Source organism: Lynx rufus, unplaced genomic scaffold, assembly GCF_022079265.1.
Source record: "Lynx rufus isolate CCGP_SWC_20201006 ecotype Redwood Valley unplaced genomic scaffold, mLynRuf1.p SCAF_2, whole genome shotgun sequence".
Taxonomy (NCBI): domain Eukaryota; kingdom Metazoa; phylum Chordata; class Mammalia; order Carnivora; family Felidae; genus Lynx; species Lynx rufus.
Genome location: NW_025814834.1, coordinates 125,887,117 through 125,910,732, shown reverse-complemented (window position 1 = coordinate 125,910,732; position 23,616 = coordinate 125,887,117). Strand labels below are relative to the sequence as shown.

The window sequence follows — 23,616 nt, the reverse complement described above, 5'->3', positions numbered from 1 at the left end:
AAACCTGCCATGGAAAGATTGATTTCAGTTACTTTCTAGGGCAACAGTATGCCCTAGGCATTCTGACTTTTTTTTTTTTAACCTGCTCAGTCTTTTAATTCGTAAAAGTCAGAAAACCTATAATAATGCCAGCCTGCCTCTGTCTCCAGGTAACTGGTGTTGAAATAGAAATAACAAATCCAAAATGGAGTCACTTGTGCTAAGCCCCATATCAGCAAACTAAGATTAAATACCTAGCCTAATTTCAGTTTCAACCTCTCCCAGGACTGTGACTTTTAATCAGTCAGTCTGGAATTACTTGGTCAGCACTAGTGAGGTAATGTGCCTGTTAGATCCCACTTTCCCCCCAAAGGAGGGTGACCTTTTGCTAGAAACTTCTTTTTTCTGCTAACTTCTGCCTACAAAGCCTTCCATTTTGCACAGCTTCTCAGAGCTCTTTTTAACTTGCTAGGTGGGATGCATCCTCGTTCATGAATGTTGTATAAAGCCAACTAGACCTTCAAATTTACTCAGTTGAATTTTTCCTTTTTTTTTTTAACATTTATTTATTTTTGAGAGAGAAAGAGAGCAAGCACGAGTGGGGGAGAGACAGGGAGAGAGAGAGACACACATAGACACACAGACTTGCTTTTCTGAATGTGAGGATATAGGACAGCTTCGCTGAAACAGAAGAGTATTTTCCTTAGAGACATGCCTTGCAGGTGCAGTCCCATCAACATTTCTTAAACTCCAAGCTAAACAGAAGCTGGAGGTACACAGATGAATAAACAGGGCCTCTGCCTTCGGGAGCTTAGGGGTCCAGCAACCAGTAGTGATAACACGCTTCGAGTTAAAAGGAGTTGCCGCCCACTTGCAGGACTGCAGGAGCTGCAGACAAGCAGGAGCGGGCAGCGGTGGCCCCAGCTGGGCTCTGGAGGCCAATGCCAGGTGGAAGTTCCAGGGCCCTTTCAGTGCTCGCAAGTTGGAAGGTAACCCTTCTATCATTCCCCTTGGAGTCCAGAAAAAAGATCCTTTTCTATTACCATAGTAGATATCCCTCAAATCAGGACTTGGGACTCGCAGAGCTTTAGCCGCTGTTCCTCTTAAGGAGCCACTACGCCCTCCAGTGGAGGACCAGCGGCGGAACCCCAGTGAGGCGCTGCAAAGTGACGGACACCTTAAAGTCGTCCTTAAGAAACTCCCTGTCACTGGCTCCACCTCCTCGCGGAGTCCCGCCCCCGACGCGACCTCTTTGTGTGGCACCGATTGGTTGGCTCTTGTGCGTGAAGACGTTGCGTCGCGGGGCGGGGCGGAGGAGCGTTGTCCGTAGAGTTTCAGCCGTGTGTCCTCGGCCGCCGCCCCCACTGCTGCGCCGTATCCGCCCCTCTTTTCCCTTTAGAGGGTACAGGCGACAGCCGGGCCCTGGGGTGGCAGCGTAGCCACCAAACGTCTCCGCCAAGCTGTCTCTTCTAGCTGGCGGTTCTTCTCGGCTGGGTCCAGGTCGGGGGGAAAATGGCGCCGGCGCCCCAAGGCGTCCGGGAGGAGCCGCTGCTGGATTGTCGGTCCGGACCACTTTCCCGGTTCCTCTTCCTCGCCCAGGCTGTCTTCCTCTTGCTGCCGGCCGCTCGGGCAGGTCTCTGCCCCGCGCCCTGCTCCTGCCGCATCCCTCTGCTGGACTGCAGTCGCAGGAAACTACCAGCGCCGAGCTGGAGGGCGCTGTCGAGCCCGCTGCCCCCCGACACTGCCAGCCTGTGAGTAGAGTTGCCGGGCGGGGATCCAAAGGAAAGGGAGCTCCCTCCAAGGGGACAGGAGGGAGACACAGTTGGATGAAGGTCGCGGTTGCGAATTGAAGTACTGAAGAAAAATGCCATTATACTGTTGTGAACTTTTTTTGAGGTGGGGTGGGAAGCCTAAAAACCCTGGAGTTAAGGTTATGAAAATTAGCACGAAAACCAGGGTTAATTAAGATTCTTGGGGCCAGGGAGTTTGTGATTCCTGCACTGGGGAGGAGTTGGAAAGGGGATATTGTTAAGGGCTCACTGGACCTGGGCACCGACCTTGACTCTGGATGGTTGGGGATCCTCGCCCACTTTGGGCTGCATCATCCAGTGTGTAACTCAACTTGAATGCTCCCCAGGTACGTGATTTGATAACCACGATCGCCAATGACATAAGAACGGTCCTTTTGTCCCTAGTTCGCATTTGCACATTTGGTGCCATAGTTTTGATGCTTAACAGGGTTAAAACATCATGGCTTAGGAGATCCAACACTTTGAGCAAATACCTTTATAAGTAGCGTTTTAAAAATCTAATTCAGGACTCACTGGAAAGAAGGGAAGGAGTATTCTTTCCCAAATCATGTGTTACTTTAATTGTTTTCAGTGCATTTCTTTGTGGCAAAGAACCTAAAAATCAGTTCTCTTTGTTTATGCGTGACAAACAAGTACAGTGATTGGATTAATTCTTCTGGAGACTCCACTGCTGTGTGCTCATCTTGACAGGCCTGTGTGGCACCTGGAGAGCTCATTAGTCTGAGTCAGCCTGGTGGCATTAGGAGCAACAGTAGGTATTAAATGCTGCAATTATGGGGTTTCTTAACCACTAACATACAGTTATTTCTCTGCTGCTAACTGAGCACCGAATTTATTAATTGACAGACTTCTAATAGAGTCTTCTCTAAAAAGTGTCACAAAAAAGTATAGTTTGAGGTGCAATTAAAATATGAGGGGCTATTTGGATTTTCCTTGGAAGTAGAATACAAATAGATCTCTCTGCTGCTGTTTAAAGTAATTAGACATTTACAAATAGGTTAAGATAGATAGGAAGGAAAGCTATTTCAGGAATTCTTTGAGAAAACTAAGGTAACTTAAATAACCAACTGTCGTAGTAGCATAGATCTGTCATAAAATAAGATGTTTCTGTTGTTTTTATGATAGTGGCATCTGTAGCTAATTCTGGTTCTGTTGACCCAGATTAAATTTAAAAATTGATATCGGTGAGCAGCATAATCTGAATTGAACCTAGCACAGCATTTTTGTAATGCGGCAAGTGCCTCTTTCTAAGAAATTCTTGGAACAGCTACCTGATTATCTGGTGCAGGTTTAAAACCAACACAAGTTTATTTAGCTGTAATTGAAAAAAATGTGGCTTACTTTTAAGATCCTCCATTGGTAGGTAAACAATAATTGGGAATAGTTTTATGTAAGGTACAATTAGTTTGTGTTTGGGTTTGATTTCTGTGTAATCTAGACAAATTTCCTAAAGCCAAATGACATCCCCAAATTTTAAATGTCCTATAATGAAATTGACATTTTCAGTTGAAGTAAAATGCCTTGGAGAGCAATTCTGTTGTAGAAGTGTAATTGGATGGAAGTCTTACATTAGCAGAACAACTCTTGGAATATTAAAAGATGGCATTGTGCTGTTTTAAACTGAGAAATGTAACATCTTCAGTAATTGCTTTCAGCTATAAAACCACCAGGTACACATGGGGTTTTTTTTAATGTAATTTTGAGTGTTCAAAGTAGACATAATGCTGTAAATACATAAGTGATTCAGACTCAAATGCTGAAACTTGTGGCCATCATCAAAAAGATTATAGATGAAATCCATTAATCTTGGTTTTTGAAATATGCATGTATCTGTCCCTGGTTCCTAGTACAGAGTTCCTGAAACTCTTGTAATTTCCTAAATGACAAGAGCTCTATAAGCATCTTCTGTTCTAACCCTTAGGTCTTTGACTAATTCCTGACACAGGGCTCCTAAATCCCTTGGTATTTCCTGGGTGATAGGAGTGTCTTTTGACTTAATGAGGTGACTCTTGGTAAGATACTGGATAGATGGGGTCAGTCCCCAGAAAGACCAAGCCATGATTAGAAGCTTGGAACTTTCAGCCCTGTCCCCATTCTCCTGGAAGGGGAGAGGGGCTTGATAATTGCTTGTGCCTGTACGATTAAGCCTTCGTAAAATCCCAAAAGTGTGGACTTTGAAGAGCTTCTAGGATGGTGAACATGTCTACATGCTGAGAGAGTGGCACACCCCAACTTTACAGGGACAGAAACTCCTGTGCCAGACCCTTCCAGATCTCACCTTATGTATCTCTTCGTCCGGCTGTTCATCTGTGTTCTTTACCATATCCTTTCTTATGTAATAAACCAGTAAACGTAAGTAAGTGTTTTCCTAAGTTCTGTGAACTGTTCTAGCAAGTGATTCAATCAGTGAGGGGGTCTTGGGAACCTCCCAATTGTAACCAAGTCAGACAAGTTGTAGGTAACATGGAGACCCACTTCTTGTGATTGGTGTCTGAAGTGGGGGACAGTCTTATGAGACTGAGCTCTTAGGTCATGAGGTCTGTAACTCTGGTTAGTGTCAGAATTCAATTGAATTGCAGCTGGTGTCTAGAATTGGTTGGTGTGGGAGAAAAAACCCCCACATGTCTGGTGTCAGGAGTATTATGTGTGGAATAAAAGGAAGAAACAGGTGACAAAAGCTCTTCACTTGAGGCTTTAGTCAGGCTTCTGAACCTTTCCTGGGCCATATGTACACATCCTTGTAAAATGCGGTTTTAGCAAGAACCTTGCTAAGTCAGTTTAGCAAGAAGCACTCCCCCTTAATACCTAATTGGGTTCCTCCTTCTACACCATCGTAAAGGTGATGTCTGATTGCCCTGGCCTATCTTCAGCAAGAATCCTTTTGGAGCCCCCCGGCCCCTCATGTTTCCTCTTAATAGTTTTCCATTCATTGACTCCACCCTTCACCTTAGCTATAAGATCCCTCTTGCCCATGCAGTGTTCAGGGTTGAGTCTAATCTCCTTCCCCTACTACAAAATTTCATAGCCTCACCATCCCCCAAAGTCTTCCTTACCATGCTTCAACAAGTATCATTGAATATTTTTTTCCTTTTAACAGTTTTGGTGCCACAAACTGGATAGGATCAGATTCATCATTGGACCCCCAGACCTCTCACCCAGGACCCTAAGTGTGTACCTTTGAAAGCTTTATCTTCACTCCTGACTGATTGTTCGGGGATCCATTGGTGAGTCCGACTCCTGAACCATTGCTCCGGACAAATGTCCGTGGAAGCTGGTAAGGACAGATTTTGATTGTTAACAGTCTGACTATACCCTAGAAAATGGGATGGAGTCCCAGATAAACACAGGCTGGAGACTGGGTTAGAGTCCCATGTTTGTCCCCTGTAAGAGGCTCAGTTAGAGTACCAGGCAAACAGCTGTTTGTAAGAAGCTAGGTTAGAGTCCTAGGCTTCTTCGTTTGAAAGCTGCCTATCAGTCTGTAAATCTCTTATTCCTGGCTCTTTTTTCCCTGAATGAGGATTATTCTCTGATTCTCTAGACTGGAAATCTCTTGTTTTTTTTCTTTTCCTTAACTCCTTGCACTGGAAGTCTGTCTTCCTGGCTCTCTATAACACCTCATAATTTTCTTTGTTGGATCCTGCCTCTTCTGTGGGAACTTCTCAGTTGACTCAAATACTCTTCTTGAACCCCTACTAACTATGTTTTCTGCCATTGCTGTCTACTTCCATTCCTGTTGGCATGCTTTTGCTGAGAATAATACAGAACTTCATTGGCCTCTTTTGGGCCCCAGAATGGCTTTTCAAAGAGCTCTCCCTTCCCATTGTTGCTCCTCCTTCTTCCTTTTACCACCTTCAGTCTTCCCTCCAGTTCCGTTGAATCCTTTCTTAGATCCCCTTCCAAATTCCTTCCTCCTCTCTACCCCCGTCAGAACTTTTTCCACTTCAGTCTTTATAGTCACTTGAATTTTGGGCCCCTTGCCCTCCACTGGGGACTCTTCAGGGGACTTAGGGGCCCCCAAAAGCAACTACTTGAGCTGAAAAGGAAAAAGACTAATTGGAAATAGACTGGAAATTGGCCAGTTGGATGGGTTTTGGAGATATCCAGACAGCTGCTAGATGTCTTCCTTGGTCACCCACTTGAAATTTGGTCCACAGCCTCCATAAAATTACATATCAGTGCAAGGGAAGGTCTTTTTTTTTTTTTCTTTTAAAATGTTTATTTATTTATTTTTGAGAGAGAGCATGCACTTGTGGGGGTAGGGCATAGAGAGAGAGAGAGAGAGAGAGAGAGAGAGACAGAAAGTCCAAAGCAGGCTCCGAGCTTCAGTGTAGAGCCTGATGAGGGGCTTAAACTCACAAACATGAGGTCATGACCTGAGCCGAAGTTGGATGTTTAACTCACTGAGCCACCCAGGTGCGTGCAAGGGAAAATGTTAAAGGTGGTCTTTACACAATTGGTAAACAAGTAACATTAATATGGCCTGACATTTTCCAGAAACACAATTTGTATAAAAATAGAAAGTGGTGGGCACCTGAGTTGCTCAGTTGGTTAAGCATCTGAGCATGGCTTAGGTCATGATCTCACGGTTTATGAGTTCGAGCCCTGCGTCAGGCTCTGTGCTGACAGCTCAGAGCCTAGAGCCTGCTTCGGATCCTGTGTCTCCCTCTCTCTCTGCCCCTCACTCCCGCATGAGTGCACTCTCTCTCCCTCTCTCTCTCAAAAATAAACAAAAAAATAAAAAAAAAATAGTGGAGAAAAGGCAAGAACTAATTATTTTATATAAACCAGTGAATTTGTATTACTATGTTTTACTAACGCGTGTCTAAAATTTTAGATTGAAAACAATAGCTCTCTATTTGTGTCTGTATGTATGTGTGTTTACATGTATATATGTATGTATCTTGTAGATGTGTTGTATTTTTTACACCTTTGGATGGTGTTACCAAATTACTTTATAAAATCCCTTAAAAAGGAGCTCTATTCAAGCTGCCTTAGAGATAAATGGGCACTTATATAAATTAAGTATTCCTGAATTAAGTTCACATGATTTGGGATAATTTTTTTTTGTAAATAAAGGTATTTTGAAAATCGTTGGTAAAATAAAAACAGGCATGTCTTCAGAGTTGTCAGCATTAATTATAATACAGAAAATAATTTGTCTTCTACCTAAGCTTACTAGTCAAGCTTATGTAATCTCTACTAGGTATTTAAGATTATAAAATTATAATTCCAAACTAGGAATAAAACATACAATAAAAATGAACTGCTTGATATATGTTAAGCACTGCAGTTAAAAAAAAAAAAAGGTGGGGGGACAGACTGTATATTTAATCTTTCTCGGTTTTTTACTTTTGTGATGCTTGCCTTCCATGCATATGTTATAAAAATAGTTAATAGGGAAATAGCTTGAGATGATGGCTAGTTTAGTTTGGTGTTACTATCTGCCTAAAATAAATGTAGGTCATTTCTAAGTAAGATAAACTGTTGAGACATTCATTACTGAACCTAAGTTTGGGTTTGTATTTTTGGTATCTTGTTTCTATGTGGTGTAGAAACTAAGATACTTGGATCTCTTAGTAAACCTGTTGCTTGCCACATTGAAAAATTATATTGTGAGGAATCATGCTTCTAGCAATTGTGAAATTGTATATTCATAAATTTTCTAATCTACAGAATACTGATACATGACCGTACTTGTCTACTTCATAGTTTTCTCTGTAAAAGAAAGATTATTAATGGTTAAAACTTGTGATCAGTACATGTAGGTGGAACTACTAGAAACTGTAAGAATAAAGCAAAACAACTTTGTATGCAGAGTATGCAAGGTATGAAGAATGTGTTTTTGTTTAGGGAAAAAAAGTAATTTTATTCTAAGGCAGACTGGTTGTTCCACAGTAAGAAAGAAGCAAAAATATAGGACAAAAGCTGAATGGATATTAGAAAAATGGTTATAGATTTGCAGAACAGGAATTTTATGTGTGCTCAAGTTGCTAAGGTTAAATAGATTTATTACTGATGTAAAACTAGAATGTCAAAGTTTTCTTGGATTATTGATCTCTTATTAATAAACTATAAAAAGATTTTCCTTCACCTATTATGTAATTTGCCTAGGAAACAAAGATTTTAATTAAAAATCCAATTAAAGTCCAATTAAAATGATTTTCTGTGCTTCTTGTGCTTGTCAAGTTTTTTGATTACTTTAAAAAATTGAGACTTATCAGTATTACAAAAACTAAAATTTTTTTTCCAACTATGTAGCTTCCTATATTTGCCTTTGAAATCTTTTAATTGCCACTTTAAGTGAATAAGTATTATTCACAGTGACCTGTTATCTAAAGTGTTTAAAACATTTGACATTTTTGACAACTTCCCCAAATCAAATTCTAAATGGAATTTAAAAAAAGATTTGTTTATTTTTGAGAGAGAGAGAGAGAGACGGGGAGAGACAGGGGAGGGGCAGAGAGAAAGGGAGAGAGAGGATCTGAAGCATGGTCCATGCCAACAGCAGAGAGCCTGATGTGGGTCTCAAACTCATGAAACTGTGAGATCATGACCTGAGCCGAAGTTGGACTCTCTACCGACTGAGCCACTCACGAGCCCCCTAAATGGACTTTTCTATGATCTCAAAACTAACTTTGAGATATTCCAGAGGTCTCTGAAAATTTTCAAGGGATTTGTTGCTCACCCTGTAAGAGAGAGATTTAAACTAATTAGGTTTATTTGCAATGTTAGATGATTACATGGGAAGCATTGTCAAATAAGAAATGATGACAAACCTTCTTAGGTTATTTGTGTATGGATCCATGTTACTAATATTGGCATTCCAGGAATGTTTGAAGTTCACAGTTGGTGTCCAGTTAGTATGTTAAAATACTGTGTGACAAGTTGTTGTTTTACTCTCCTTCCTCTCTGAGAGCACTTCCAATAGGCGACAGGCAAGAATGCTCCATAATGGTATCGGTTGAATAATTTTAAGATCATGTATTAGACTGAGAGTTTCCAGAACCAGTGAAGAAGCTGATGGAGTCATAAAACTGCGAACCCAAGATCAAGCAGAATAAGAATTACGTGGGACTGAATGACCTGATGAAGATGGTTATTATGACTCTTTGAAACAGTACTACTTCTGTAATGTTTTTCAGATTTAAAGAACTTTTTTTCCTCTTAAGCTGTGAACAAAGATGAAACAATTACTTTTTCTCCTTATTCCTCTGGAATTTGGAAACTTGTAGTGAATACTCTTACTTTCACGATACTGTAGTTACTTGTGTAAGGTGAATAAGAATTTGTTCTTGTAACAGGATATAATTGGAAACATTGGTTTTATTACCAAGGTTTGACTGGAATATTATATTTGAGAGTCACATGGATAGAATCTGGTTTAAGGGACTAAGGTTGTCTTCATGGAGCCAGTGCTCTTGGGAAGACTGGCCTGGTACCTGGCTTACAGGGTGCCCAGCCTTACAGGTGAGTAAGAACGGTCACTTCCTTGCAGGCCGAAGAGTCTCAGGATATCTTGGGGACCTCGAGGAAAGAGGAATTTACTCCTGTCTATAGGTATGGGAAGATAAAGTCTGGTGGCTACTTCCTGGATTGGCTTCCTAACCTCGAGAGGCTTTTAAATGTTTAATCTGAGATTTCCTTATGAAAAGTTCCAGCGAAGCAAACTCAGAAAGAGGCTGTGTGGTCAGTCACTATTCTTGGTGCACCTATGTAAAATAATCAGGACAAATCTAATGAGACCGGAATTCTTAGGTAAGGAAGAATTAAAAGGTTGACCGTAGAAATTTTTTTTTTCTTTGATTCAGTGCAAAACCCCTTGTTGGTTCTGTCTTGCACATTTTGCAAGTCCTTACCAAATACTCAACTCGGGTTTCCTGCAGTATCTGGCTATCATTTTCCAAACTAATGTTTCCAGTTTTTCTCCCACCCTCCTGACTTGGTATCACTGAGAACTAAAACTGCCCTTTTCCTGAAATCCTGCAAGCTGAAGCTGGGTCCTTGAAATAAACTTAAAAAAAAAAAAAAATTACTACCGCATATCATACGTGGGCAACTTCTGTGCCTCCTGCTGTATGGACCATTCAAAGGTTCACCAGAACACCAAATGCCATCATCAGAGACATTCAGACTGCAAACTAGGAAAATTCTTCAGATGGTTATTGCCACCCTCACTCTTCCATTTAAAATTGCTTCGAGCTCAAGTGGGAAAATCTCAACTCGCTAACCTCTGGACTCAGAAACTAGGTTTCTAATCTATTATTTTTTTGTTTTTCTGTGTTTTCGTAGAAAACTCCCCTCGTTAAATGCCTGACTACTAGCATCATTGAGCAGATAGATACCCTCTAATTCCAGGTCCCAACAGAAACTTCACTTGTTCCTTAATGAACAAAAGGCTACTGAATAAAAAAATAGACTTCTGTTGTTCAGAGGAAAGAGAGAATGCCTCTTTCCTTGAACAAGAGAGGGGACAGAGATTCTTTGCTTGGCCAAATTTTAGACTCCTGAACCACCTTCTGGGCTCATTTGTTTATGTCCTTGTAAAATGCAGTTTTAGCAAGAGCCCTGCTAAGTCATTTTAGCAAGAAGCCCTCACCCTTGATACCTGATTATCCTTGATACGTGATAAGGTTCCTTATCTTCTGACATCCTCCAGGTGATGTCTCATCTCCCTGGCTTATCTTCAGCAATAAGCAGTTAGGTCTATTTATCCAGCACCTACCTTATTTATCCCTGTTTTTCCTCTTAGTGATTTTCCATCCACTGATAATGGCTGACTACCCTGCTCCTTAGCTATAAATTCCCACTTGCCCATGCAGTATTTGGAGTTGAGCCCAGTCTCCTGTCACTGTAAAATGTCATTGCAGTAGTCCCTCTACCTGAAGAGATAACCTGCACCACCTTGAATAAAGTCTTCCTCACGAGGTGTTAACACGTGTCGTTGAATATTTTTGCCTTTTAACACAGTGAGTTCTTCTTAGACATTGGTGTCACAGAAGTGAGATTTACTAGAATGGCCCTGGCTTATGGAAATCTGGTTTGGGAAGAGAAAGGGCAAAAGGATGGAGAATGTAGAACCGTTGATTCCCAGGTGGCTTTGTGTCCACCTGTGGTATGGAGCAGAGGTTGTGCTGCTCCCAGATACTCAAAGTAAAAGTTACAAATGGAATTTAGAGATAGATCCATTTCCCAGCACTTTGGTTCACTGGATGTGTAAGGAAATAGATGCTAATAAGGAAAAAGTGAAATGTTTAGTCCTTTGGTTATGGTTATTTGTCAGTCTTTTTTTTTTTTTAATTTTTTTTAACGTTTATTTATTTTTGAGACAGAGAGAGACAGAGCACGAATGGGGGAGGGGCAGAGAGAGAGGGAGACAGAACCGGAAGCAGGCTCCAGGCTCTGAGCTGTCAGCCCAGAGCCCGACGCAGGGCTCGAACTCACGGTCCGTGAGATCGTGACCTGAGCTGAAGTCGGACGCTCAACCAACTGAGCCACCCAGGCGCCGCTGGTTATGGTTATTTGTAATAGCTAAAATGAAATTAGAATTCTGGGTCAGACCTTGATGCTAAACCGAGGTCAGATTTCAGCGAGTCTGAGTTTTGGTTACTAGCCTCAAAGCTGTCCCCCAGGGGAAAAATTATGCAAAGACAAGAAAAAGTACCTCTAAGACCTCTGGTCACCAAGAAGGCTGTTGGTGTAGGGGGAGGGCAAAGCCAGGAAGCTATTGAAACCAGGGAATATTGTCTGAGGAGTTGTTTTTATTTTGTGGATCAGTAGCACTAGCTTCCTGAAGAACCTTTATTAAAGTGGATTGTGAGTGTAATTAACTTAGGTGTAGTTTCTGGTTTGAAATGCTGCAGTGTGGAAGACCATGTTTGGGTTCAGGACAGGATCTACAGCTCACTATGGAACAATCACAGATAGGTATTTGTGATCCAGACACAAAGGAGGTTATTCCTGAGGGAACAGCCAGCTTGGTGGACTGGATAAAAGCCAGTGTAATGTCTTATTTATCCTGAGAATGGGGACTGCCCACCTTGCCTTGTAAATGCCAAGTGGAACATCCCCTATGAAGCAGATGGTATGTTTCATATACAAGCTATGTGGGATTATCTTTATAATAATTGGGATAATTCATCTGCTGAATATGTCTGTCACTCAGTTGATAGTGAATGTTGTGGCTAAGGGAAAGTCTCTCTCTCTCTCTCTCTCTCTTTTTTTTTTTTTTTTTTTTTTGAGAGAGCAAGCACGTGAGTGGGTGAGAGGGGCAGAGGGAGAGAGAATCTTAAGCAGGCTTCATGCTCAGTGTGGAGCCCAGTGCGGGCCTATATCCCACAATCCTGGCATCATGACCTGAGCTGAAGTCAGCAGTCAGAAACTCAACTGACAATCACCTAGGCACCCTGGAGAACTCTTACATGAACACCCCATATCACCTTAACTGCTGCAAAACCTAGGGACACTTGAGGAAGCCTTGTGTATTTGCTCTTTCAGCTTCCCCTCTCAGGTTTTATAGATGTTAAAAAAGCATTAGGTTAATTAACAAAAGAACGAGGAAAGGCAAAGGAGAGAGCTGAGGGACTGACTGGTCTTAGCAAGGTGGAAAATTTTATCTTATTGTTAAGTAGACCCCATGGTCCTCATGGAGCTCAGTGCAGGGCTTGAACTCATGACCCTGAGATTGAAACCTGAGCTGAGATTGAGAGTTGGACGTTTAACTGACTGAGCCATCCACACACCCCCAAGGTGGAAAATTTTAAATAGTTTTTAAGAAAGAAGGTGAATAAGGCAAATACCATTTGGAACAAAACAAAGGAAAAAGAAAGGGAAGAATCACAGACTCAATCCATCAGAATGGAAAGCTTTAGATGGTTATTAAGAAATGGGATGGGGGTGCCTGGCTGGCTCAGTAGAAAGAGTGTGCAATTCTTGATCTCAGGATTGTGAGTTTGAGTCCCATGTTGGGTGTAGAAATTAGTCAAATCTTTAAAAAAGTGGGATTAATAAAACAGACAATTGATGGGGTTAAAACAAAGTTTTTAGTACAACACTAGCTAAAGTCCTAAAGGGACATCTTTCTGGTCCCCCCAACATTAAAGGGCCCCAAACAAGTCTATTCTGTTTTCCCCAGTTTGGAGAAATTTAAAAATCTGAATGCAGAGATTACAGTGAGTAATGTGACCAGCAATTGCTTGGGGCATTGGTTAGATAGATTAAATTGACAAAGGGTCAGGGTCTTTTGGCTTAACCCCTGGGCAAGACCCAACGCCTTTTGCACAAGAGTGAGTAAAATGATCAGGAGGTGGAGAAGAAAAGTTCCCAGGATACCTTGATACGGGAACTTCTTGTACTGTGGTACCAAATACCAAAACCCATTGATAAAGCCTTGATGCTGTTGAGAGAACAAAACCATGCAAGGGTTGATAGGATTATGGAAGTTGGGAAGTTTAAACAAGGCTTTTTGTAAAGAAGTTGTGTCTCCTTTGCCTGAATGTTTTATGGGAATGAGTTATGTCTGGCTTGGGAAACACTTTTCCTAGTATTGTAAAACCAAAACCCATTAATAAGGTCCTAATGGAGACTATAGGTAGGACTGTCAGGTAAAAGTTTGTGAGAGAATTGATTGGTGTGTTTGAACAGGCTTTTTCCTGATTGTATTAGGGAGATATGCCTGGCAGGTGTTTCTTCTATCTATTACTGTAAAACAAGTCGTGTAAATCCACCCTTCAATATTAATTTGGATATGTTAAATGGGAGCCAGTAAGATTGCCCAAGGCCACACAATGTAGAATAGAAGTTGAAGTGCTGGTATGGGCAAATTCTCTGTGTATAGTGTTTTGTAGTGTACCATAGACTGGGGCTTATGGCAAAAGCCTGTGAGTGCCTGCCAGCAGTGGCTTACTGGACTTTGGACTAGAAAATTCCCACTTTAAGGGCAATTATTGGCTTACCATTGGACAGTAATTGAAACAGCCACTGTGACTAGAAGTCATAAAAATAATCTTGAAAACTGAAATACTCATGATGTCTTGCATAATGTTGGGTAAACACTTCAGTAGGTAGGGCAGTGCCCAGAAGAGTTCTGTAACAAAATGGAAATGCAAGGAGGAGATACTCAAGAGAAGGGAGCCTCTTTCCCCCTAGGACTGATTGTGGAACTGTGTGAGGAGCTGCTGGATTTTATTGTCACTTGGGCAAGTGTCCTATAAGCTTATAACTGACCAACAAAGAGCTGCTTGGTTTGTGGGTGCATTTCCAAGGTGAACAGACACCATCCTTTTTGGAAGGCCACCACTCTGATTGGAAAAGGTAAAGACAAATTAGCTTGGTGGGCTGAATTGCATCCTGTTTTCTTAGCAGTAATGGAAAAATTGAACAGTGGCAAAAGCCCCTATGTTTGGGTTTTTACTGACAGGCAGTAGCCAAAGGCTTGGTCATATGGCTAGGCAGAAGAACAATAGAAACCTGGCCTCTTAAAGGACTGCCCATATGGGGCACAGCCTTCTGGAAATCGCTGTGGGAATTTGAAGCGTGCATTAAAGTAGGACATGTCGATGCTCATCAGAAGAACCCTCTTTCAGGTTTGTAAGGCGACTGGAATCAACAAGGAAGTATCCCTGTGCACTAGCTTGAGGTGACCACCTGGGGCCATGACATAAGTGGATATGGGGTATGCAGTAACGCAAAGACAAATGAATCTAGACCTAATCCCCTTGTACTTTCTGAGGCACAAAATGCCAGTAAGAACTTTATACCTGCAAGCACAATAGAGACTGTTAGATGGCTAGGTGGCAGATTCCCTGTTGGGAAGGCCTTGAATATAGCCAGAAAATGAGACTGATGCTGTAACCAGGAGTAGAACAGACTCTGGACTGGGCTTGGCTTCTCTGACAGTAGATGCAAATGCCCACGATACTATAAAAGAACAGGAACAGAAGATAATTGTAACAGTTTGGATGGCTAACTGTGATTTCTTCAGACCGAGGAATACACAGCCCATAATGTCCAACAAATGGGCAGAGAGAGATCCTTTTCAGAGTACTACTTTAATAGAGAATTGAATGGTCAGTTAAAACATTGGTTGTTTAAAATGGGAGATAAAGGGGCGCCTGGGTGGCTCAGTTGGTTGAGCATCCGACTTCAGCTCAGGTCGTGATCTCAGTTCGCGAGTCGAGCCCTACATTGGGCTCACTGCTGTCAGTGCAGAGCCAGCTTTGAATCCTCTGTTCCCACCCCCCCCAACACCCCCCCCCACCGCCAGTTGCACTGGTGTCAGTGCGCGCGCGCGCGCTCTCTCTCTCTCTCTCTCAAAAATAAACATTAAAAAAAAAGATTTGTTTGCATTTGTTCTTTGAGAATAGTTGTGAGTTGATGAGTTCTTTAGCATACAAAGAGGACATTAACTTATGTAGAATAATTCTAGGAAGTCCAAATTTACACAAAGGTCAGTGTCTTGCTGTTAAGTGACATTGGCAAAATGCTTTCACTGTTAGTTAACAGGTGGAGCCATCCTTTATCCCTTCAAAGGTCCTGAGCTCACTCTCAGTAACTTGTGTGACGTCAAGGAAAAACTGCATAGCTTTGTCTGTACTTCATACTTCCTTTCTAAAGGGGCAGGTAATCTGTAATATCCTTCTGTTCTGCATTTATAGTGATACTGGTAAGGATTAAGATACTCTTTGGAAAACATTTTTAGGTTTTAGAAAGTGATATGTTAGGGGAGTTGATTTGAGGGCCTCCTAAGCTCATTTCAGATGTACATATGTTTTCTGAAAATGAACTATCAGCCTTCCATTGTATGTTATGAAAAAAACTATGAGAGGCAGGACCATAACTTTGACATAACTTGATAGTCTTTGGTTGTATAATCTAGCTGGAATGTGAAAAGAACTTTAATTGCTTTAAACCACAAGGTGGTGAACTGAAAATGAGTCCTTTTAAAAAGTGCAGATGTGATTTCCTTTCTTCTGAGGTCCTTCATTTACCTCATTTATTACAATCAACTGTTATTTTCCACTTCCTCCATCCATTTTGTTGTGTCCATGATACTTTTCACCATACTATTTTTTTTTTAATTTTTTATGTTTATTTCTGAGAGAGAGAGAGAGAGAGAGAGAGAGAGAGCGCAAGCAGGGGAGGGGCAGAGATAGGGAGACACAGAATCTGAAGCAGGCTCCAGGCTCTGAGCTGTCAGCACAGAGACTGATGCGGGGCTCCAACCCCGTACTGTGAGATCATGACCTGAGCCAAAGTTAGACGCTCAACTGACTGAGCCACCCAGGCGCCCCTCACTGTACTTCTTACACAGAGGGCTGAGCCTGAGCCTGCTTACACAGAGGTCATGAAACTGAGCCTGCCGTGGTTTAATTTTTTTTTTAATGTTTATTTATTTTTGGGAGAGAGACAGAATGTAAATGGGGGAGAATCCAAAGTAGGCTCCAGGCTCTGAGCCGTCAGCACAGAGCATGACATGGGGCTTGAGATCACACCCTGAGCCGAAATGGGATGCCTGACTGAGGCACCCAGGCGCCCCGCCTGCAGTGGTTTAAGAAGCCTGGTTTACTCTGATCAAACCCAGATAGAACTTCCTTCTCTTGGCCTCTAGGCTTCCATAGGTCAGAAATCAGAGGAAACTCTTTTTGCTGTGGATAATATCACTCTGTTCCAAGTCTACACTTCGGAGTAAAGAACTGGAAAGATTCCCTACCCCATCATTCCCCTTACCTGTCACATTCTCACCACCAACTAGTGTCTGCCAGGAGACCATCACCACCAGTCTCATTATGCCCTTGATTCTTGTTTACACCAGTCTCCACAATCTCAGGACCTTCAGGTCATCTCTCCTCTCCCAGAGACAGCCCCAACTCCCTTGGCCCTCTTTTTGCCTTTAGCAGGCATCATCTTCTGACATGCTACATATTTTACTTTGTCTTCTTTTCAGTAGATTGTAAATATGAGGGTGTGGATTTTTGTTCGTTGCTGTAGATGAACAGTGATCAGCAGTAGTAGGTACTCAAAAACATTTGTTGAATGAATGTAGTAAGTAATTGAATTAAAGTGTGTGATTTTGCCTTCTGAGAAGATCAGGATAAATTCAAAGCAGTCTACTCATTTGCTTCTCTAGTCTTTTATATATCTTATTAGATGATTTCTTTTTAAGGCATCTCATTTTCCATAGGAAACATTGTGAATGAATCAGGGTATTAGCTAATTATTTGTATTTTAACATCATCTTTTTTTTTCGTTTTCGTTTTCTTTTTCTTTTTCTTTTTCTTTTTCTTTTTCTTTTTCTTTTTCTTTTTCTTTTTCTTTTTCTTTTTCTTTTTTTTTTTTTTTTTTTTTACCAAAAGAGAAAAATTCTAAATATAGGCACACTAAGTTACTACTAACTGTAGCTCCCATCCTACTCTGTCTGAGGTGTTTTGTGTAAGTGTACTAAAATTCAGAAAAACTTTTTTTCCATGCACAAATAATTTTTGTTTTTATAGGACTTTGTAGCATCTATTAGATATTTACTAAATATTAATGAATAATCAGTAGCACATAGAGTGTCATGGTTTACAGCTGTGGTTTGAGGAGTTTTTAATAGCCTGTACAACCTCATTCCTAACTGTACAGCAGCCATCTGTTTCTAGAGTTGGGGTACTTCAAAAGGCATTTTGTCTTTCACATGCCCTGTCTTTCTAGGCGCTAGGAGAAACACCAGTTTTATTCTTCAAAAGAAACAGACCTGCTGGAAAATTCCTAAAGTACGTTTTGGGGGGGATGGGAATATACTACTATAGTGTTTCCAGAATCAAATATATATTGTCCTTGGCTTGCATACTACTGTTATAATGAATTGTTTGACTTCCAGAAATCATTTCAAAGCTTATACAATATGCTTTTCTTTCATTGTACTAAAGATTTAACATATTTCATTTTTATCTTGGTCTGTCTGGGGAAGTGGCAAACAGATGTGATCCCATGAAATCTTTTGCGATCTTCAAGGCATTTTTATTAGTTCAGAAGATACCAAGTGAGAAAGTCTACAATGAGAGAACCTTATATCTGAACTAATATATATCTGATACAGATCATTTAGGACTGGTTGTTAACAGAGGTCTACCCTGAATTATCTTGATATTTTACATTGAGCCCAGCATAATTTAAACTTGTTTTGGCACTATGAAAATGCCTGTCTTTTTTTTTTTTTTTTAAACATTTATTATTTAGAGACAGACACAGAGCATGAGCATGGGAGGGGCAGAGAGAGGGGGGAGACACAGAATCCAAAGCAGGCTCCAGGCTCTGTGCTGTCAGCATAGAGCCCGATGCAGGGCTCAAACTCACAAACCACGAGATCATGACCTGAGCCAAAGTCGGACACTTAACCGACTGAGGCACCCAGGTCCCCCTGAAAGTGCCTGTCTTAACACACTTTATCTAGCATTGATTATTATTAAAAGTTTTGTTTTTGATAACTTGGTAGGGGGAAAGTGGTATTGCTTTAATTAGTTTTCTTTGTGCACTCTGTTTGTTTCTCTTAATTAACTTTGCCTCCAGTGTTTGCCTTGCCCTGAGTGATACTTAATTTTAGATGTCAGAACCACTTGGAAAGAAGAGTGATAGCAAGCTTAGTAAACCCCTAAGGATTTTTACCTTCAACCTTTGCCCTTTCAGATAAGATCTTGCTAGGCATGGAAACAATAGTTAAGGGATTTACTTCTTTACTGCAAAAAGGAAAGAAACCTAGGGTCATTAGCTTTGCTACGGACTCTCATACCCAAGCCCAAATCCCAGTCCTCCCCAGTGAAATTATGTAGCCAAGGATTATCCAAGAATTAACTAATATTTCTTGCTGCATGTAACTACAAATTGATTTTGAAAATCCTGGTTTGGGTGGGGGTGGGGCACCTGGATGGCTTAGTCTGTTGAGCATCTGGCTCTTGGTTTTGGCTCAGGACATCATCTCATGGTTCATGAGTTTGAGCCCAGCATCGAGTTTGGGCTCTGCCCTGATGGTGCAAAACCTGCTTGGAATTCTCTCTCTTTCTCTCTCTCTCTGTCTCTCCTGCTTGCGCTCATGCGTGTGTGCTCTCTCCAAATAAGTGAATAAATTTAAAATCTTATTTGGGGTACCTGGCTGGCTCAGTTGGTGGAGCTTGTGACTCTTGATCTTAGGGTTGTAAGTTTGAGCCCCATGTTGGGTGTAGAGATTACCTAAAAGTAAAATCTTGAAAAAAAAAATCTTATTTTAAAAAGCTTACATAGGGGCATCTGGGTCGCTCATTCAGTTGAGTGTCTGACTCTTGATTTCGGCTCAGGTCATGATCTCTGTTCAGGATCATGGGATTGAGCCCCGCATCAGGCTCAGTGCTGAGCGTGGAGCCTCTCTTCCTCTGCCCCCTCCCCCTGGCCCTTCTCCCCTGCTCACGCACGTTCTCGCTTTCTTTCTCGCTCTCTCAAAATAAAAATTTTTTTAAAAGCATACATAAATTATAAAAGGGCATATATACTCATTTTTTAAAAAGCAAAACAAATGTGCAGTCCCTATCAAAATAACACCAGCATTCTTCACAGAGCTAGAACAAACAATTATAAAATTTGTATGGGACCAGAAAAGACCCTGAATAGCCAAAGCAATCCTGGAAAAGAAAACCTGGAGGCATTACAATTCCAGACTTCAGGCTGTATTACAAAGCTGTAATCATCAAAACAGTGTGGTACTGGCACAAAAACAGACACTTATGTCAATGGAACAGAATAGAGAACCCAGAAATAGACCCACAAATGTATAGCCAACTAATCTTTGACAAAGCAGGAAAGAATATCCAGGAAAAAAAGAGTCTCTTCAGCAAATGGTGCTGAGAAAACTGGACAGCGACATGCAGAAGAATGAACCTGGACCACTCTCTTACACCATACACAAAAGTAAACTCAATGGATGAAAGACCTAAACGTAAGACAGGAAGCCATCAAAATCCTTAAGGAGAAAGCAGGCAACAACCTCTTTGACCTCAGCTGCAGCAATTTCTTACTTGACATGTCTCTGGAGGCAAGAGAAACAAAAGCAAAAATGAACTATTGGGATTGAGGTAAAATCTTCTGCACAGAGAGGGAAACAGTCAGCAAAACTAAAACGCAACCAATGGGATAGGAGAAGTTATTTGCAAGTGACATATCAAGAAAAGGGCTAGTATCCAAAATCTATAAAGACCTTATCAAACTAAACACTCAAAAAACAAATAATCCAGTGAGGAAATGGGTGAAAGACATGAATAGACACTTTTCCAAAGAAGACATCCAGATGGCTAACACACACATAAAAAGAAGCTCCACATCACTCATCATCAGGGAAAAACAAATCAAAACCACAATGAGATACCACCTCACACTTGTCAGAATGGCTAACATTAACAACTCAGGCAACAACAGGTAATGGTAAGGATGCAGAGAAAGAGGATCTCTCTTGTACTGCTGAGGGGGATGTAAACAGGAAAACACTGCAGCCACTCTGAAGTGGAACTGCAGCCACTTTGGAAAACAGTATGGAGGTTCCTCAAAAAATTAAAAATAGAACTACCCTACAACCCAGCAATTGCACTACTGGGTATTTGTCCAAAGGATACAAAAATGCTGATTTGAAGGGACATATGCACCCCAATGTTTATAGCAGTGCTGTCAACAATAGCCAAAGTATAAAAAGAGCCCAAATGTCCATCGACTGATGACTGGATGAAGAAGATGTGATATGTGTGTGTGTGCGCGCGCGTGCGCGTGTGTGTCTACACACATTGGAATATTACTTGGCGATCAAAAAGAATGAATACTTGCGATTTGCAACAATGTGGATGGAACTAGAGGGTATTATGCCAAGCAAAATAAGTCAGAGAAAGACTAATATGACCTCACTCATATGTGGAATTTAAGAAACAAAATAGATGAACATAGGGAAGGGAAGCAAAAATAAGATAAAAACAGAGAGGGAGACAAACCATAAGAGACTCTTAAATATGGAGAACAACCTGAGGGTTGCTGGTGGCGTGTTGGGTGGGGGGATGGGTTAAATGGGCTAGGAGCATTAAGGAGTACGCTTGTTGGGATGAGCTCTGGGTGATGTGTTAAGTGATGAATCACTAAGTTCTATTCCTGAAATTGTTATTACACTATATGTTAACTAACTTGGATTTCAATTTAAAAAAAAAAAGCAAAACAAATGTATTAAATAGAAATAAAAGCATCCATAACTTCCTTTACCCCTTTTATCCTTCCTTCCTGTGTTACAAATAGGAATTTATTTTATAGGAATTTCATCTTGATAGTAAATATAATTTAGTGGCATCTGGGTGTCAGTGAGACTTCAAGGTGATCCTGTAAACTCCAAGAGGGATCATATAAACTCCCAAAATGTCTGTTTTGTTCATGTTTGCTTAGCGTGTTGCCTGGCAAATGGTAGGTGTCAAATCTTTGTTGATAGGTTTATTATAGGTCCAAGAAAAGGGAAAGAATTGAAAGAATCTCAACAGAGCATCCTCTGGCCATAGACTTTGGTGTATTAGATTTCTGGATGAGTGCAATCGTTCTCAGGGCTGACTGTCACTTGGAGAGCTTTTACAAAATACTGTTACTTGAGCCCCACACCCCAGTGATTCTGATTTGATTGGTCTGGGGTGAGACCCTAGCATCAGTATGTTAGGGTCTTCTCTGATGATGCTGCAGCAGTAGTAGAGAAGTACTGAACCATGGGCAGTTGTTGCTTATTGAATGTTATTTGAGATCTGTGCTTAATTCTTTAGAAGTCCTTTATGCTTTGGAGGACATTTACATTTTTATAGGGAATATTGTCCTGCTTATGTTTTAATATATTAAAAATATTTTGCTTTTCTTAATACACAACATATATAGTCTGCACATGGATATTCAAAGAATCCTGATGCTAGAAAATACATTTCCCTCATCTTTGGTCCATGACATTTTATATGGTACATTTTATGTTTTAAAGGTCCTTAAATACTAATGGAAAACTGGCATTTAGCAGAGAAAACACATCCTATTAAAAGTGTAACAAAAATATTTTTTAAAAAATCTGGAATCTTATGCAGCATTCTTATGCACTATTTTCTTTTCCATGCCAAAGTAAGTGACTTACCTGGTTTATTCTGTAATATTCCAGTCATCAAAAATGTTAAGATGTTCAGCTCATGCAAATAAAAAATCAGTTTAAGTAACTAGATCCCATCTAAATTTTTAATTTTATGTTTGGGACAAAAACCAGAGGAGCAGAATAGTTAATACAAGTTTTACCTTGCTATAAGCCTTTTTTTTTTTTTTTAAGTGCGTGCTTTTTTTTTTTTTTTTACCTTTCTCCTTTCCTTGTCCTTCCCCAGTTTTTCCCCCAGAAATAACTTATGTCATTTGTAACAAACTTAACTGTAGGAATAACTATCAGAGTAACTAATGGTGATTAGCAGTTTTAAAGTTAAACCATAAATAGTGCAACATCAGTGAAGTGTGGCATAAATAAATGTGTAACAATACTTCTTAGCTTTGGGTTTCTCTTACATTTTTATTTTTCACATATCTGTTTGCAAAATCACTATTATGTCTTGCTTATATAATCAAAATCTTGGCAGGTTGCTGCAAGAAAAGCATAACCAACCCAGAGCGTCGATATGCTTATTTGAGGAGATACTAGACTTTGTGCCAGGTTAAGCTAGGTGGATGTTAAGGAATGATGGGTTACATTAATAATGAAAAACCCAGCCAATGCTTGGCTTTGGTTAGACCTTCCTTTTCTATCAATGATGTAAATGATAAGATAACTTGTTTTAATATCCATTCACTCCTAAAAATCTTTTTTTTTTTAATTTTTTTTTTTAACGTTTATTTTTGAGACAGAGAGAGACAGAACATGAACAGGGGAGGGTCAGAGAGAGGGAGACACAGAATCTGAAACAGGCTCCAGGCTCTGAGCCGTCAGCACAGAGCCCGACGCGGGGCTCGAACTCACGGACCACGAGATCATGACCTGAGCCGAAGTCGGCCGCCTAACCGACTGAGCCACCCAGGCGCCCCCTAAAAATCTTTATAACACCAATAATACATAAGTAATCTGATATAAAGGTGTGAACCCAGTTGATACCCAGAAAATGCTTACTAATGATGATGGAAAATGCATAGCTTTCTGTATATTTTCATGTCTAAGCAACAGCATTTGTTCTTCAATTGCTGAATTATTATTTTATTAGTATGCAATGGTTTTGTGCTGCTTGCTTAAATTTTACCTGCTCCCTGGGTTCTACAGTGGAGTTTAGTGTTTCATAAATCAGTCCAAAAACTAAGTCTAGTATGTTTGCATTTTCTACTATCTTTCTGAGGTATATTACTGATTAGGAACACAAGAAAACATCTAGTTTTTGTTTTTTTTCTCCTTTTGTCCAGTTTGTAATTAGCCTAATTTGGTCAATTTAGGGTGTTATTCTGAAAAACATTCTGTGGGAAGAATTCTAATTTCTTAGAAGAGTAACAGAATTAAAATCTTTCCTAGTTACATTCTTGGTTGAAGATAGATTTTCTAAAAAAAAATTATTAATGTTTTTATTTTATTTTTGAGAGAGAGCATGTGGGAGAGGGGCAGAGAGAGAGGGAGACACAGAATAAGCGGGCTTAAGGCTCCACAGTGTTAGCACAGAGCTTGACTTGGGGCTCAAACTCAACTGTGAGATCATGACCTGAACCGAAGTCGTACACTTAACTGACTGAGCCACCCAGGCACCCTGGTTGAAGATAGATTTTGTGAGTTTAATTTTAGACAGCATTTTCCCATAGTAAACTGTTAAAGCAT

At 40.7% G+C, this 23,616-nt stretch overlaps 1 protein-coding gene across 3 annotated transcripts in view; it reads left to right on the top strand.

Annotated features, from left to right (window-relative positions):
• The first annotated feature begins 1,304 nt into the window (after positions 1-1,304).
• Positions 1,305-23,616, top strand: part of LRIG2 (leucine rich repeats and immunoglobulin like domains 2) — a 62,052-nt gene continuing 39,740 nt past the window's right edge. Inside the window, exons 1-2 of one of the 3 annotated variants that reach the window (XM_047083247.1) lie at positions 1,642-1,730; positions 4,888-5,064. Coding sequence is in view for 1 of the 3 variants with exons in the window: in XM_047083245.1 (XP_046939201.1) it covers positions 1,492-1,730 (239 nt within the window). In the remaining 2 variants the exon portion in view is untranslated. Of the gene's footprint in view, positions 1,731-3,365; positions 5,065-23,616 lie in introns of those variants that run through there. The other 2 variants (XM_047083245.1, XM_047083246.1) reach the window with 2 other exon arrangements.